The sequence below is a fragment of the Puntigrus tetrazona genome, chromosome 23, assembly GCF_018831695.1.
Source record: "Puntigrus tetrazona isolate hp1 chromosome 23, ASM1883169v1, whole genome shotgun sequence".
Classification (NCBI taxonomy): Eukaryota; Metazoa; Chordata; class Actinopteri; order Cypriniformes; family Cyprinidae; genus Puntigrus; species Puntigrus tetrazona.
The window spans coordinates 16,001,773-16,020,176 of NC_056721.1; the positions used below are offsets into that span (position 1 = coordinate 16,001,773).

General features: G+C 39.0%; 2 protein-coding genes across 6 annotated transcripts; one reads left to right on the forward strand and one right to left on the reverse strand.

Moving 5' to 3' along the window:
- Window positions 1-5,843: 5,843 nt before the first annotated feature.
- Window positions 5,844-6,962, forward strand: rps26 (ribosomal protein S26). Its single transcript, XM_043225132.1, has 4 exons — window positions 5,844-5,921; window positions 6,337-6,514; window positions 6,601-6,731; window positions 6,876-6,962. Exons 1-4 carry the CDS (start codon window positions 5,919-5,921, stop codon window positions 6,909-6,911), a joined length of 348 nt encoding a protein of 115 aa, XP_043081067.1. The 5' UTR covers window positions 5,844-5,918; the 3' UTR covers window positions 6,912-6,962.
- A 985-nt stretch (window positions 6,963-7,947) lies between these two features.
- On the reverse strand, window positions 7,948-17,875 carry ikzf4 (IKAROS family zinc finger 4). 5 transcript variants are annotated; one of them, XM_043225432.1, is made up of 8 exons: window positions 17,762-17,875; window positions 15,705-15,759; window positions 15,336-15,440; window positions 14,886-15,191; window positions 14,592-14,759; window positions 13,632-13,784; window positions 12,545-12,676; window positions 7,948-11,675 (listed from the first exon to the last, which is right to left on the reverse strand). In XM_043225432.1, exons 2-8 carry the CDS (start codon window positions 15,745-15,747, stop codon window positions 10,879-10,881), a joined length of 1,704 nt encoding a protein of 567 aa, XP_043081367.1. In that variant the 5' UTR covers window positions 15,748-15,759; window positions 17,762-17,875; the 3' UTR covers window positions 7,948-10,878. The 5 variants fall into 5 exon arrangements, with proteins under 5 accessions (XP_043081367.1, XP_043081364.1, XP_043081365.1 ...); XM_043225429.1 differs by having other exon boundaries at window positions 14,592-14,774; XM_043225430.1 differs by lacking the exon at window positions 17,762-17,875 and adding an exon at window positions 17,507-17,657 and having other exon boundaries at window positions 14,592-14,774.
- Window positions 17,876-18,404: the final 529 nt, after the last annotated feature.

An 18,404-nucleotide genomic window follows, 5' to 3' on the forward strand; every position in this document is an offset into this window, starting at 1 on the left:
TGCAGGTTTTTTTTTGGATGAACTGCAAGTAAACAAAGTATTAGAGTTTTCAGAAATATTGAGCAGCAAATCTGATTGATATTAAGAATCATTATTAACTGTGTACCAATAATAACAACTGAAAATCAGCATATAATTTCAAGCAATAATTTCTGAAAAACCATGTGACACTGACGATTGTTTTAGTGGTTCCGGCAAAATTTGCTGTTCCATCAAAAAAAATATTTTTTTTTTATTTGCAATCCATTAGAAAATTAAAAAATGTCAAAAATATAATACAACACTGCTTCTACTGATTTTTTTTAGCATAACAGGCTTCTTAAAAAAAAAACACATCTTTATTGTCCCAAAATGTTGACCAAGTACTTAAACGAGACAAATGCACTAAAAAGTGTTTACAACAAAAAACCTGCACTCCGACATATTTTGTAATAGCGCCTCTGACAACCAGAGTTTAAATCTTAAATTAAAGTCCAATCACTGTCCTATCACCTTCTGCCTACTTTTAAATTGTATTAGCCAAAAAAATTTGGCATGCCCAAAAGATATAACCAAAAATTCTTCCTTCGTTGCAAGGGAAACAATCTGTATCATAAAATCATAATGTCTTCAATCTTACAGGAAGTTTATATATATATATATATATATATATATATATATATATATATATATATATATATATATATATATATATATATATATATATATATATGCGCATATTCATTACAAAGCAAAAGAATGAAGAGCATTAATTAAAACAGGAAAGATATAGTGAGAATAGAAGAGAAGGATAGAAAAGAGGGATAAAGAAGCAAAGTCAGACTGCATTCCCAGGCACTGGTGGGATGAGGGAGGCAGAGGGTGGAGGGCTACTGTCATTGTGGGAGTGCTGAAGAGTCACTGATAATTAGCTCAATTAGTGACAAAGGCAGTGTAATAAATACCGACTTAGTGTCTGGGTCCCTGCTGTCCACTCTCTACACGGCCTGTGATGCAGCCAGGGACTGACGGACAATTCATTAAACCGACAAAATACCCCACCGTCCAGGCGTGACGCTGCGAGTTAGCCCCCTACAGGCCAGGCCCATTGTTCTAATTGTCTGGGTTGGAGTCGCTTTCTGGCCATCTCCTCCTCGCCCCCTCCTTCGTCCTCTTCTTTCAAAAAACCCAAGGAGTTAATGCCCCTACCTAACTCTGTAAGTAGGTGATCAGCAGGTTGGGGGAAAGAAAAAAATGGAAAGAGTTACTCTGGAGGGAGGGGTACGGTGGGATTAGGGTCCGAGGGTTGCCCGGGAGTGTGAAGACCGGCCCTGATCGGAATGTCGTAGAGATGAGTCCAGAAGCTCGGATGCGGGACAAAGAGAGAGTTAATTAGGAAAGATTGAAGGAGTTGGCGACAATGGGCCGCCACCCGAGTCGAGATGAAATTGCTTCCGCGGATTATTGGGGAGCGAGTGTGTGGGTTGCAGAGATGTGTGCGCCGGGAGGGGTTCGAGCAGCCTTGGATTGATGGCTGCCCCTCTGGTTAGGGAATAGGGGACAGGGGAGGCTGACCGGCTGTTCCCACAGTCTGTTCTGCAGCAGCCACCTTTGACACACGGGCCTGCCAGGCGGCAAGCAGGGAGGGAGGCTGGGAAAGGGAGGAATCTCCAAACACAAGAGCTCTTAAAAGCATAAATTCATTTCACTTTCCATGCCAATGAGGATCATGATGGACGTATGCAAAGGAAAGTGTCAAAAAAGCCCAAATTCAGAGTCGCGGGTTACGGTGGATGCAAAACCACGAGATGAACACTCGTACATCTCTATTTAGTAACGTGGTCTGAGAGATTTTATGAATCGCCGTTTCCATTAATTGGAGCGCTCTGCTCTTTTTCCAAAACGGAGCAATAAAGTTTTAATTCAATAAGTGCCCTTGAGGGTCTCTGAAGAGCTTCGAGAAACTTAACCTTCCAGTCGTGGTTTGAAGCTAATAGAATAATGGCTAAAAATTAAATAACTTGATAAAAATCCAAAACAAAACCTCACTGGGTTGGACCGAGTAAGAGCTTGGCCAAGCACTGTTGTTGCAGAGCGACTACTTTCCATTCGAGGGAAGAAAAGAGTCTCTTTAAACTCATGGGAACTGTACAGCAAACAGGTACAGGAAGAATGGACAACCAAAAAATTGTGACAAGCAGCTTTAAAAAAATAGCGGAAGATGGAATAATGGCCAAAAAAAAAATTCATTACCTGACAAAAACCAAACTAAACTTCTCTGGACAGAGTAAGAGTTTGGCTAAGCGATTTTGTTGTAGAGTCACTGCTTTCAATCCAAAGAAAGAAACAGTCACTTTAAACTCAAGTTAAAACAGGTACATGTATATGGAAAAAATCGTGACAAGCAGCTTTTACCAAATATTACGGAAGACGTCTTCAAATTCAGGGCCTATGGAAAGGACTGAGATGCGGGTTACCGGGCAAAATGTACCAAAGAAAGTATATGGAATGTGAGCAAAGTTCGGGTCACCGTGCTGAATAGAGCACTGTGGAGCAGTGGTCACACGCAGGGCTGATGTAGTGTGGGCGCATAAGTTCAACAGAATGTGTGGATTCTGCACAAACCCAAAAAGGGAGGAAAAAAAACTCTGGTACCTCAAGACAAGAATCCCAACATTCTTTAGTGTCAGCCCTGATGAGAATGGTTTCGGCAGCGCAGCATGCCTGGGATTATGCGTGTCTGCGAGTGTGTGTGATAATTGCGAGGTGTGCAAGTGCGGTTGTGTGTGGATTTCGGAGTGCCTGGGCACGGCAGCTGGGAAGCAGGCAGAATCCAGGAGATTTGAACCCTACATGCTGCCTGACCCTCTCAGCAGATGGTGGCTCCAGAGAAACTGCCATCTCACATCACAAAGGCTCTAGTCTTGTAACATCTCCATCACTCGCTACTGCTCTGCCTTGCAACTGCTCCCTGAGAAGAAGCAATGTTAAAGATGACAGGGCATTAGTTGGCATTATTGTTTAGGAATTATAATGCAATCAACAATATAGACACTGAGCTAGTAGATTTCATTCACATGAGCAGTACTAAAGGAATAGTTTACTCACCCTCATGTCATACCAAACATATATGAACACAAAAGAAGATATTTTGAAAAATGTTTTCACCCATGAAAATCTGTAAGGTCCAGCATAACAATAAATTTAATAATATGAAAAAAAATACATAAATAAAAGAAAAAACCCTAACAATATCTAAAATATCTACAAAGGTTAATCTATACCTATGAATGCCCGCACATGACATAAGCAGAAAAAATATATATTATGGCCACAAATTAGAAACTAAAAAATATTAATTCAAGACAAGAGAATTATTATAACGTGGTCACAATTTAGTTGTGTGAACAAAACTTCAATTCATTTGCATAATATCCTGTTTTTCCGACATGCATAGGGCTCCATTACTCATAAATTATTGTGATGTTTTTATCAGTTGTTTGAACTCTCATTTTGATGGCACCCGTTCAATGCAGAGGGTCCACTGATATAGTTCTAAATTTCTCCAAATCTCTTCTGACGAACGAACACATCTTCTTGGACGTCAGTAAATTTTTTGGGTGAACTATTTCGGTGATAAAACCTATATGCTACGGCAAATAATGTTTGATGGCTTTGACGTAACTAAGATCTTTTAATAAAAAGACTTGCAAACATATGAAAAAATGCATTGTCTAAAAAATCAGAGAGTATGGTTGACGTGAATAATAAAGCTATTTTTACATTATTTAAGGATTAAGCAATCAGCATGCACAGAAATAAGAACTGTAGACTCTTAAACACACTTCTTTCCTGAGGATGTTTCTATGGAATGGAGTATTATAAACCATTAGATTGATGTCTGTGGCTTATACTGAGCAATGCGTGCAGTGATGCAGTGAAGTCTGGATGATGTACAAGTCTGTGGAAGAAAGACTGTGTGAAATAATATCCATATTCCTGTGCAATTGTGTACATCAGCGTGTGTGTGGGCGAATGGGCCTGATGCAGTAATGATTTAGGTGGCAATATCGACCCCCCTAACTAATGGACCATGACCTTTTGATTTAGTCTATTGAGGCGACAGGCGGTTCTCAGTAGGCCTGTTTAAATCACTTTCTGAAACCGCATGATGACGGAGATAAAGTTTAAATAATCGCTGCGTATTTTTTGGATTGTTGTAAAAAGTGAATCATTACTGTTGTTTCAGAAACAAATGTTTTAAAGAATGCAAAAGAAAATATGAAGGTCTATAAAAAAAGAGGGTGTTGTTTTTTTGTCTATAAAATAAAAGTCAAAGGAATCTAAAGGGATGTTGTCTGTAATGTTGGTAAGTAGCAATATACAGTTTATCTGCAATAATAGGTTACATTAATAATCTGCAGTGCTTCATGCACTTTCATGCAGAATTAAGAAAAAAAAATCTATCAATGGTACGATTGTCTAAAAACAATCCACTAGGGGAAAAAGTTGTTAAAGACAAAGAAAAAAGCATTGGGTTTTTTGGTTTTAATTATTGCCTATGTTTTTACAGCAACAGTGGGCAAGTGTTCAGCTCTGACACATGAACGGAGGAATGTTTATTTGCTGCAGTTTAGGGGCATAGTGGTTACAGGAACACTGACACATTCTTCTGTCACCATCTCTCTCTTTTTCTCTCTGTCTCATGATATCTTAAGAAACTATTCAGCTTCTGCACACACACTGACTGAAGCTTTCTCTTCTCAGATTAAATTTACAGATGCTTATATTTCAGTCACAGCAAGCTTTCCCTCAGGTCCCAGCACTAAAATTGAGACCTTAAATGCGGTACTATTACAAGGTCAAAGACAAACACAATAAGAGTAGGAGTGATTTGATTGCATGCACCTTTGCGTCAGTGGGCCTAGGTTTCATCCTTTCAGTTCCCATCGGCGACACTGTAAAGAAGACATTTTTCTTGGCAACAGCTCCCTATCTGTAGTGACCTAGGGGACAGTCAACTGCAGGAGCTACACGTCCACTCTTCAAGACTGCATATGCATGCTGAGAACTGCTTGCATAAGAACACCTCCCTCTTTTGCCCCCACCCTTCACCAACAACGCTCCACTCCACAACCCAACTCTATAATCACTTCCAGAAGCAAACCAGAGGACATTTCAGAAATGTCATCAGCCAGCCGTCAATCATTGTCCATAATCTCAGAAATCCACCTTAGTGAAATGGCAAATGACACATACAGAGGTGTGGTTTGATCTTGAATGACACTGGAATTTAGACAGTGAAACTGTTTATGAACTGTCCCCATTGATTACTGCTCAAACTATATGGGTGTTGTAATGATTCCTACATTTCTACATTTGATATATCCATATTTTGGCAACTACTCTTGGCAGGGCTTGATCCTTATTTAACTAGCTACTTCTAAACTTTGACGAACGCATCTGGGTGAGATGCTTGGTTCTCTGTGCTATCACAAAGCTTTTACTGACACCTAGCGGAAATCTTAATATGCCACAAATTTATGCACACAAAATTAACTTGAATGGTTTGGACTTACTGAGATGGCAATACATCAACTGCAAGCTATTTTATGAAGGTTATTTTAGAGCTCTCTAATTTGGAAATCAGTTTGGAAACCTGTCTTTGTACGTAACCAGAAATATTTCTTTCTATCTATCTATCTATCTATCTATCTATCTATCTATCTATCTATCTATCTATCTATCTATCTATCTATCTATCTATCTATCTATCTATCTATCTATCACGCGATTTATTTGAAATAAAACAGTGTTCTATTACTTTAAAATCTTGTGGGGCTTTTCCTTGTTTTACCCGGAGACTTCCGGCTGCTGTACGCACTATATAAGTGACGTAAGCGCTTTTCCGGTCCTCTCTCATGCCTCTCTGAATCAAGATGGTGAGTTTTCCGCTCGTTGAGACAGAGGCCAGTCTTTTATAGTTTGATTATGGCGGCGAGTTAGTGCATTTGTTTTAGCGGTTCTACATTTCGGAGTAATTTCTTTCCTCGTACAGAGAAACACTGCTTTGTTTTGTTTATATTAAGCCATTAAAGCGATCCTGCGAAGTGTAATGTTAACGCGTGTACAGAGAAGCACGCAACATAAGCATTTATAAGCCATTAAAAATCATTCATGTGTCTATTACCTTTTACACTGTATGTATTATAACAATAAAGAAACAATGAGTAAAAGACACAGACTTGGGCTACAATTATATTTTAACTTAATCACGACAAATAATTTTTTATGAGATTAAGCCGACATGGTTGTGTTTAATGAAGCTGGGTTAACAATATTTCTTAAATCTCCTAGACCAAGAAGAGGAGGAACAACGGTCGTGCCAAGAAGGGACGTGGACATGTCCAGCCCATCCGCTGCACAAACTGTGCCCGGTGTGTCCCTAAGGACAAAGCCATCAAGAAGTTTGTCATCAGAAATATTGTGGAGGCTGCAGCTGTAAGGGACATCTCCGAAGCCAGTGTGTTTGACTGTGAGTAAATACGCTTTCTTCACAAAGTGTAGGCCGCTTGGAGAGGGTGACAGAAGTACTGAAATTGCTCCCTTGTTTTTCTACAGCCTACGTTTTGCCCAAACTGTATGTGAAACTGCACTACTGCGTCAGCTGTGCCATCCACAGTAAAGTGGTGAGAAACCGCTCTCGTGAGGCCAGGAAGGACCGGACCCCTCCGCCGCGCTTCAGGCCCACTGTAAGTCCTGCATCCGTATCCACTCTCAATAATAGCATAAACGTACACGTTCTGCTTGATAGCTGGCATGTATTTGTGAAACATACAAATTGTATACTATTGTCAATAGAGCTATAGAGTTTACTCATTTTTTTTTCCTTTCAGGGTGGTGCCCCAAGAGCCCCTCCAAAACCAATGTAATCTGGAGATATTTTCGTACATTATGTAAGGAAATAAAGCAGACTAAAATAAGTGCATTCTTTTTGTCTGTTCATACAAAAATAAAAAATGTTGCTCTTGTGTACCTGAAGTTTGGTAGTGTTCTGAGAAAAAAAAAAAAAAAAATCAAACTGCTTAATTTTCCAGTCATATGAACTAGTAATTTTTTTTTTTAAATTGTGAATATAAGGCAAAATGGCTTAAAACAAATACACTAGTGCGTTTTAAAAAGGAAATTGCCATATTTTAGTATCATTTTACAATTTGTTAGTTTGTTAGTTACCCATGAACAGTGCGCAGGTTATTTCATTTACTAAGACCTTTTCAAAATCAAAGTTAAATCCATTAACATTAATGCGGTGTGAACAATAATAAGTTATTAAAAGACTAAAAGTTTTTTTTTTTTTTTTTTTTTTAAACAAAACCATCTTTAAATATTTTCATTCAAATTTTATACTATTTTTTACTAATATTAAGTAAGCATCAGTAGGCATTCTCATGAAAATACATTTAAACTACTCAAACATCTTGCTTACGGAAATAAAATGGAAATAAATAAACCAACTGAAATTAAAACTGAAAAAAAAACCCCACCTAATACAGACCCAACAAAAAGACAAACTTAGTTAAAATTACACATTAAAATGAAAACATTCCAAATATGAACAAATACTATAATAGTATATTAATAATACTATAATAGTATATTAATAATACTAAAATATCTGTATTTAAGTTAACAAAAATCTTTAATTTATAATACATGCTATAATTCTAAAATTATTAATGTAGACTACGTGGAATATTTGTACTTTTTAAAATTAATCTGTAACACTGCACTATTTAAATGCATTAGAAAAATAACAAATGGTGGTTAAAGATCAAAGTGAGCAGTCATTTTCAATATTCACTTCCCCTAAATGTACTGAACAACAATCAACATGAGGGCAATTTGATCTAGATTAGACAAATTAGGCAAACTAGAGAACAAGTGTTTAGAGTTGTAAGCGGACAGAAGTTACAACAAATATTACTTTATTGGACATGAAAAATTACTTCAACTTAAAGTTGGGTTACACTCCTTAAAAACAAGATCAAATAAACAATACCTCTTGAAACCAACACACCTTTTATAGAACATGAGGCAGTTTTTTATATTTTAACAAATTTGAGGTAAAGAGTTTTTCTTTGTCATATACATTTTTTTTTCTCACAAAATATTTAAAAACATTGAACCCAGGGATAAAGCCCAAGAATGACAGAGAGTTTGATCCCTGTCTCCCCCAAAATGCTAGGTCTCTCTTTCTCAGTTGCTGCTCATTATGGTTGCTTCACAGTTCATTTAAAAATATTGAGCTCATCACACCTTGGGGATAAGAAATATGAAATGGTGCAGAAAAGAGCTGGGTTTGGTTTAGAGGAAACAGGGAAAATTGCAGCTAGTATTTCACAAGCAGAACAGTTGCAGAACCCCAGCAAACAAACGAGTACACATGCAAACTCTCCCATTCACACGCTCTCTAGAATTCATTACATAATTTCTTTTTGACCATTAAGTGCATTAAGTGTCATATATGGTTTTTGCCATAATTTCAAGTAAATAAATTGATTTTCTGCAGAAAAGAGAGAAAATGAAAGTCTATGAAGGGTGCAAAGTCGTTATCTAACCTTTGTAAATACTGGATTTGGTCTCACTTCTTCGATCCATTCATACTGTACTCCGTAGGCTTGCACTGGAGTGAATTCAAGCATACGCATTAAGAGGCCTACAAACGTCGTAAAAATAATCGAAAGATGTAGGGTCAGTGGATTACACGTAAGCAAGTTTTGGAAACAGCTGACCACCTCCAAGGTCAAGTGATACACACATGCCACAACACCCAAGTACCCTTAACCACAGCCCACGTCACATAGAGGTGAGAAATGTACAAGCAATCAAACAAAACAAATCTTCAAGAATCTTCAAAATTCACTCGTTGTTGCTTTCGTTTTGTCTCAGTTTGTGCAAGTGAGATCCACTGATAAAACAGGCCACGATATATCTTGGCAGGACGGTACGTAACTCTACGACAATGTTTCAGTTCCTTCCTTCAAAATCGAGCAGCAGTTCGTACTCAGTGGGGATCGAGAGTACCGTATGCATGAACTCATATAGGACATGACCACACAGGACAAGCGTACAGGATACAAGTCCAATATCAAGGGCAGAAGTCACACAAACATCCAAGCACCAAATTTTACAACACAAGGAGAAAATGTTCAGTTCTGAATCCTTAAATGACCGCGACCCCTTTTGTTATTAGGAAAATAGCCTTTATAGAATTGTTTTTAAAAACACCACACTGTTTATCTGGTCTTTATAACCAACGTGTTCTCGTATCAAATTGTTTCTTGTTTTCTCTAAATAGCATTTTTATCAGAAATCAGTGCAATAGAGCAATTTCAGAAAACAAAAGAATATGTTTCAAAGCTCAGTTACCAGTCATTACTGTGCCTGCTCCCCTAAAGCCTTTAAATAAAATCCAACCCCCACCCCGTGCCGCCACGCCTGTCCTAAAACCCTCCCAACAGCCCCAGCAAAACACTCACATTTAAGCAGAATTAGAAAAAGTGCAATCCTCCTTTTGAGGTAACAACCCTTCCCCTTCACTCATCGTCAAAGTCACGGAATGCAACATGGGTCTGCGTTTGGTCTGCACCAGAACATTAAGGCTCCTTTCCCCCCTCCGCAATGATTTTACCGCGTCTAAAAAAACAAAACAACATAATGTGGCCCACTGTGTTCGCAGCATTACAGAGGATGGATGGCGGGGACTTTGTACTACAAAAACGATTTAAAAAAAAACCTCAATAGATTTGATAGGCAAAATCTTTATCGTCACTTAAGTGAGGTCAAGATAAAGTTTGAAACGACAATCAAGATCTGAGGCACGAGGAAACCAACTGTTTTTTTTTGTAGTTTTTTTTTAAATTCAGGACAGAGGTTGTAGACTCAAAAACTAAGGCAAATGTTTCAAGTTCATTTCCTTTCTCGAATAAAACATCAACATACATTTTAGACAGAAATAAAATTACCCGAGCCTTAGCCTGACCCCAATCCTATTTGACCCAAGAGTGCCGTATCATCTCAGTTCTGAAGTTACCCGAATTCAAGCTGCACGGTACCTACTGAATCGTCCAGCATTAAAAACCATGTGCAATTCGACAACTAGCTTGTACAGGGTTCATATAAAGCAACGATTAAGGCAATATGTGTCTGTGCTCCTTATATGGCTAACATACCAATACTCCAGCCTCAGTTTTGCAATTCATGCTGCTTGCTCTCCATTCCCTCTCTGTCAGCAGTGTCCTCCCTGAGTCGCCTAATTTCAACAGTCCCACCGAGGTATCCTAAAAGAGCACAAAGTTTGTGTGAATACTCCTAGGCATAGATTTCTCTTGTTTAACAGGCTCAGAAACTTTGGAAAGCCGCTCTGGAAACAGTCCAGACTTTGGACGTCTAAGCAGTTCATTGTCTTTCTCTCTTCAAGAGGCAGACTCAATGTAAACGCCACCGAACAGATGAGTATAGACCTAATCTCACACTTCGAATTTCTCTGCTCAACTGATAAAAAATAAACCCCACGGAAGGAAGGCACTTCTAAAGCAAAACAGCTGCGTCTTGCGATGAATGACTTGATGCGGGAGTGCAATTGGAGGATGTGACCTGTCCCCCATTTGTATCCTCCTGACATCCTCCAACATGGGATGCAATTGCACGTCTTATGGTCGTACCATTAGTGATTAGCCTTCGGCTGTAAAATTTGATGTCTGCTAACTATAAAAGCAAGTGCTAATGTGCCCCAATCTGGTGCAGACCGAACTAGACGCCATGACGCCATCTCAAAGCAGCATACAACTCTCTGTACATTTCCCCCCAGTCTCGACTTCCACCATCTACAAGCCCACCTCAGCCAACCTGGTGCTCCCCACGGACAATGTGCGAGGAGAACTCGTAGCGGTCCTGGCTGCGGTGGCCGCAGATGTTGCACTCGAAGGGCTGGCGGAAGCCGTGGCAGCCCATGTGGATGGTGAACATGACATGGTCCAGGAAGAAAATGCGACAGTGCTCGCAGCGGAAGGAGCGCACCGGCCGCCCTTCCCCATCCACCACCTGCATGGCTTCCCTGGCTGGTGGCGAGCGCGGACTCGCCTTGGTTGGTAAACCCCCAGGGACCCCTTTCTCCCTGTCCCCTTCCATGTCCATTTCTTTGGCGTGACTAGGACTGTGCCGCTCGCGCCCGCGGTGGTTCAAGTTTCCCGGTGGCACCGAGGTGATGACGCACTGTTCCTCTGCCATGCTCTCAGTGTCTGTCGAATCTTGGTAACCGTTGCTCGGCGACGCAGCACGGCTGCGGGTGGAGGGCGCATCTTCATGACCCTCGCCGGCCTCCCTCCCGGCCAGGCCCATGGAGATGCCCCCTGCACAGTTTAGACGCTGCCCTAGCGGGGTGATGTGAGGGTAGACGGAGCTGATGACTGGGGTGAACTCTGAGAGGCAAGCGGAGTGGGGAGGCATCCGCAGGGAGTGGGAAGGATCCACATCATTGCTGCCTCCTCTAGGACCCCGCAGGAAACGCCCTCCCATGCCTGCTAAAGCAGCGGGGTCACCCTCGGGGTGTGAAAGCAACATGTCCCCTTCTTTATCAGGATTGGGGTCGAGTTCATAAGGTGCTTCGGATATATTCAGTCGCATGTGCTTTTCACCTAGAAAGTCAAGGAGCATCAGTATCATTGATCTTCAGTAATGACTAGATTGCACTAAGGTGAAATTGTTTCACAGATAAGCAATTACCAATACTATTTTTTTGAAGTTACTTTTTAAAAATCATATTGCAACAAAATACTAAAAACTAAGGTAAACACACACACACACTTATATTTTACAGAAGCAAAAATATAAATAAAAAAGTAATAAAAAATTGGTAGTAAAAAAATATTTTATTCATAAATAATGACCACTGAAAATTTCGTTTTGCCACCACTTAAAGAATTTGCATAAATTGTAACAATATATATATATTTTTTTTCTGTGTCTTTTTTCTGTGTCTGTGTCAAATAAATGCCGCTTTGGTGAACACAATGTTCTTCTTTCTTTCATTAAAAATGTACCAACCACACTAGTGTATATACAGTACTCAACATTTGAAGTGGACCAAAAAAGGTAGTCAAAGTTTTCCCAAGACAGCAACGCATTTTGATTTTAGTGTTAAGGACAACTTTAATGAAAGGTTTTGGTCCACTTCAAATGTTGACTACTGTATACTTTTGAGAACACTGTTATATTGACCACCAATCTGTAATTGGACTGAAATTAGTTTCACTAACCTTACAAATTTCCATGTTTAACACTTGTGAATGTACAGAAAAGAGAGTAATAGTTTTCAGCTTAATTGGAATTGGAATCAGCTTAATTGGAATCAGACATAGTAATTATTTTAAAAAATAATCTAAATGCTTTTGTGTATAGTCTGTATATTTCCTCTCTTACTGCATAGAGTTCACTACCTCACAACATTTCACCCTTAACACCAGAGCAGAAACACTTTTTGGGTATTTAAAAAAAAAAAGCTTACCCAGAAACTTCTGGGGTGTAGATCTCTTCCTCTTGGTGATGCTATTAGCCAGCCGATCAATAAAGGTCATCTTCTCTGAGGAGGATTGGATCAGAGGTTCAGACATCATCTCCACGTTATGGGACTCGTCACCTGAACATAATGCCAATGTAAAAGCATGTTTATAACTGAAATAGTAAGTGCTTGGCTTCAAACATTAGCCTGTTGCATAAGACCATTCAAATGAACTATCTGTATATTTTTTAAAGGAAAGCAATTTTTATATGTTATTGAAATTACACTTATTTGACTTATTACTTATTTTCTTATAGCGGTAATAAAAGAAAACGCTTAATTGAGGATGTTTTGCATGTTCTTTTAGTCCATTTGATGTTTTTCTTTTGCACAGGTGTTTTATGTAGCATAATTTCAAGCATCTAAAAATCGACAATTTTATTTTTTGCCTTTAAAACATGTTTTCTTTCTAGTTACATAAAGAAAAAAAAATGCATATTTTTCCTGCAATTTAACTAAGGTCTACTAAAATGCAATTTAATTTTTTTTCTTCCATATCCCGATATAATATCGGTATCGTCTGGACAGCATAAAATATCAGTATATATATATATATATATATATATATATATATATATATATATATATATATATATATATATATATATATATTTCAGCTCATAATCGCCCTTCCCTAACTAAGAGTTGTTCGAACCTCCTTACTGAATTAAGCCCCAGGTCTGTTTATAAAATAAGAATAAAACTGAGAATATAAACAACATAACTACATTTTAACTCGCTCAGACCTCAATGTCTACAGAACAGTAATAATTTACACATAACCACCTGTTAATATTCTCTATGTTTACAATAATACCTCTCCAAAGCATGCATTTTAATCACAAAGTGCTTTGGACCGCTACATCACCAGCTGTGATCTTCACAGAGCATGAATGCAATAACACTGGAGAGCTTGCAAAAGCAGCCGCCTGTCAGACAGCACTTGAGTAATGAATACTACTGCTACTGCAGAAAGAATGATATCATGCATTTTAACATCAACTTGCATTTGTGTGAGTGAATATGGTATTACCGTGTGCAGGCTGGGTGTTGTGAGCCGGCTGGTGGTCCAGACTCTGTAGGTAGCTGTGACAGCGCTCACGATGCTCCTCCAGGGTGCTCTGCTGCTTGTAGCTGCGGCCACAGTAACTGCACTTGTAGGGCTTCCCTACTGTAGGGGAGGACACTGAAATATCGAGAAGGCAGCTTATGAATGCATTTCACAGCTTTGCAGGTGTTGTGTAAATATGAATATTATTTATACAATATTGACGTTGTGGCTAATATAAGGTGTTACCTACTTAAATTAGTATTTTTTAAAAACCATGCAAAATAAATGTAATATAATCATATTATTAAATACGAATAATGTAATGACTGGTACAGGATTCATCAGACCGCAAAATTTCCCTTGTCACAATTTCCCCCAAAACATCTCATCTATGATCATCTATGACGTTTGCAGAATAGGAAAACCTACAGACCGCAACAGCCCGTTCAGCTTTAGAGATGTGCGTCATTTCGTAGAAATTCACTACTAAGTCATATCTGCATCCTCATTCAAAGGACCATACTTAGGCATCACAGGTGAATGCTCTTCATCATTCAAAAACATAAGCAGGATATCCTGTTTTCATAATACTCTAAATGTCATACTAGACCGCTAAATTTTTGTTGTCTTTAACTTGATTACATAACCGATCGATGAGCTCTTATTCACACTTATTAATCTTCTTGCACAATCCTTAGTAGAGCAACAGGTTTAAAAAGGGAGTTTAGCAAAGTTCTAGGCAGCAAAATAATCACCACTTGCATTAAAGGAGAAGAAGGTTAAAATGACCTTGACTACATTAATTTCTGCTCTGTAACAAATCAAAAGGCTTTTTTCCATCCCACACACTTTTCCATCCATTTATTTTCCAGCCACAAAGTTCTCTCTCCTTCCTTCTCTTTATTTCTCGCAAATGGCCTCTCTCAAACCACAAAGGCTCACCGGAGTGGGTGCGGAGGTGTCCTGTCAGGGCGTCGCGGCGGCGACAGGCGTAGTTACAAAAGGGGCATTTGAAGGGCTTCTCGCCAGAATGGAGCTTGATGTGACGCAGCAAGTTGCCCTTCTGAGTGAAGGAGGCCCCACACTGGTTACATTGGAATGGCCGCTCACCTACCGAGACCAAGACTACCAGTTTTCCCACCGGCCCAAAAAAACAGCAGCACATATTTTCAAGCTAACATTTTTATAAACGGTTGATCTTTTTTTTTTGTCAAGAGTTCATCAAGAAACGCTTACCTGTATGGCTGCGCTTGTGCACCATTAGAACATTGGGACCAATGCAGATCATCCCACATATATCGCATTTAAGTTTCCCATTGGGCAGCCGAATGGGACCAGGGGATGCCGAATCAGAGCTGGCCATCTCCCCGCAGCCGCTCCCAGCCTGCCCTCGTGTACCTCCGACCATCTCCACGCCACCATCTTCTGCCAACTCGCCCTTTTCATCTTTCCATCCTTCATCCTTCTCCCCGACTCTCCTTTCCGCCAACGGAGCACCAGCTGCCTCCTCGTCACTATACAGCTCCACCTTGATGGAGTTAGCTGGGAGTGGAGAGAACGTCGTACATTTATTCCCTTTGCAGATGCTTTTATCCAAAGTAGAAATCATTGACTATCAACAAATGCAGAATTCTAGAAGAGTAAGATGTAAAAGTTAGTTAGTGTTTGTCAGTCAGAAATACTGACCACTGAGTGAACGGCTGGGTGAGGACTGTTGACTGTTTGGTGTGCTCACGGTGGGTCCTCTCAGCCCTGCAAAAAACTCCCGCTCTGTTGAAGAATCTCCACTACCTGAAAACAATAACATGTACGATGGGGTTCAAAACGGTTCTTAGCATTTTTTATATTTAATGCATATTTTCCACTATAAATTATATCAGCATGACAATTTGAATGAAAAGTTGAAATTAAAAAAATTCAGTCTTAAACAGATAACAAAAATCCCAGATTTTACTGTGAACATGAACATCTGAAACCCACTATATTTAGATGCATGCACGTCTATGTAAAAAAAAAAAAAAAAAAAAAAAAAAAGATCTGAAAAAGGCACCTTACCTGACATGTACGAACGGCCATTGCAATCGTCAGCATTCATCATCACACCAGCTGCCTGTACAGAGAAATCACACAAACATTTTTCTTTATAAAGGCACAAAACTTACACACCTTACCACTTTGAACATAAACCTATGTTTTTAAGAAACGAGTGCATGCTCTGGTAAATTTGCAATAATACAGTGCACATAAAGAGCATTAAAATGTACGTATTTGGTTCCTCTGATTTCAACTGAAAAAAAAAACTGGTTCACTTGCAGTTTGTTATTTCTTCCTTTCCTGTGTGGTTGCACGGTTCGAGTAGCTGAATAATTTATATGCACACACTGGTCAAGATCTCATTTCTAGCTCAGGAGCTGAATTGTGTGTCCATTCTATAGAATTCTAGTCTTAAACGGAGAACGTTAAGTGCAAGAAACTGCCCTCCCTTTAGCCTGTGACCTATCAGAACACAGGCTGACATCTAAAGAAATGCTCATACTAAGCCAAATGCAGGGGTTGTTATGAGTTGCTATTACTCAGAAATTTCCACATATTATCTGTCACTTTGATGCAACCCATTAGCAAAACAAAATATATGCTTTTGTTTACAAAAATATTATTTGACACCTCTGCTGTCAAATATGAGCCGTATTTAAAGAAAGCATTTAAAACTTTAAACCTTCTGCAAATAAATAGTTCTTCCTGGGTGTCTACAAATCAAATATATTCCCAAAATCAGACCCCCTTGTTTATGACAGGAAATAATAGGGCTAATGACCACCCCTTTGATGCAATCTTTTACACTAAATAACAACACTAAAACCCTAAATAACCACATAGACCACCATGGCACTTTCCTAAACAGTGCGAGTGCATGGAATAAGTGGGAATTAATACATTTGTATTAATACAAAATATTGTCTGCTCCACTCATAGTAGAGAATTTTTAAATATACATAAACCAAAATTAGAAATAAAAATACACCATATATATACACTAATAACAATATAATGCACTAGGTGTTTTGAAACAGGCATTGAAATGCTATAAGTGACTGAAAAAGCATGAAAAATGACACCGAGTTGTCAGCTTTTCTTTTTACATAAATTATGCACAAACAAATATTTTATTCACAAATAACTTTTTTCCCCATTATAGTACAGTTTGGTACCAGATACAAACTCCTGAACGACACTACATATATGGTATCACAATTTACCTATTTATTCATTTTAATGGTTAAATATGTATCAAAACACATTTAGTGTAGGCTCTAGGCAGCTGCTATTATACAGCTAAATGACAAACGACATACTGTTTTCTTTTTCATTCTTTAAAACCTGGAATAACCATATGGACTCTTAAAAAATATTATCTTTATTATACTGCCTATACAGTGTAATACTTATCTAAACATATACAATAATAGCTATATGATATGAACAAGCAGGCCGTCGAAAACGTAAGACCTTATTGTGTCGTAAAAGGCAGAGAACATACACAGCTGCAACAGGCAGATCTCATGAATTCACTGTGCTGTCAATGAGTCCAATTACCGCAATAATCGAAACAGCCCCTCTCTGTCAGAAATCACACCATAAACAATGCCTGGCGACGAGAACGCGATTATCGTGCTCGAGCCCTCGTATGTTTAGTAACTTTTCATGCACCATCGTTCCGCAGAGGAGGATTGACAGACAGCACGCAGAATCATGTCAATCCTGTCTGTCTAGAGCAACACTAGCTAGCAACCGCTGCTAACCAGCTAACGAGACGTGACAGCTCACAATAAGCCAAAGACATCGCTAAACTAACTCACAAACGAAAGAACTAGCGTTGCTGACAACGCAATCCAGTCGGCAGCCTCCGGTCGTGAAATACGGTCGATCTTTAGACGTGACAAACTAAAGCGGAATTATGTTTCCTGAGAGCCCGCTGGCGTTGCTATGGCACCCAGCACTCGACAGATGCGTCTAGCCTTGTAAACCCTCCCAATCCGAGCGTAGTTACCTGACCTAATGTCGCTTTACTTGAATAACCGCTATCGATTTTGCACGGTGACTATTTTTGTTACCTGACGATCGACTGTGATTGCAATATTTATACAGCAGAAGCGCCGTTTGTTTTCTCTGGCGAAGGCAGCATCTCCGGGATCTTTTACCTGAAACCCCAAACAACTTCCGGGCCCATGCCGGGATACAGGCCCGAATAACCTATAACCGAAAACTCATGATTGGGAGAGATTATCGAATGCATCGATCCTCATGCTACAGGTTACGAAATACAGAGCTACACAGAGGCCACACGCGCCACATATTATTATATTATTATTGATTTCGATGATAGTGTCAACAAAAGTGGCTTTTTGTTGAACGTATAAGTCTCTTAGGACAAATGACACGATGCTATTTTAAATTCTAAAATAATCATAGGCTAATTATGAATTTTTATTTATTCATTTATTTATGTGCTTATTTCATAATGGTTAGTATTTAGTTAGTATGGTACCGTTAATAAAAATCCAATTAACCTAAACTTTGTGGGTATTTTGTTGAACGTGTAATTAAAACAAATGGCAGAGCATATTCAAAATTATTAAACCATTTACTATTATCTTCATATGCGTATTGTTGTTGTTATTTCGATGACAAGAGATTTTCAAAAAACAAATGCTTCTTTAGAGGTATCTTAAATAATATGCTACTACTAAACTAGTC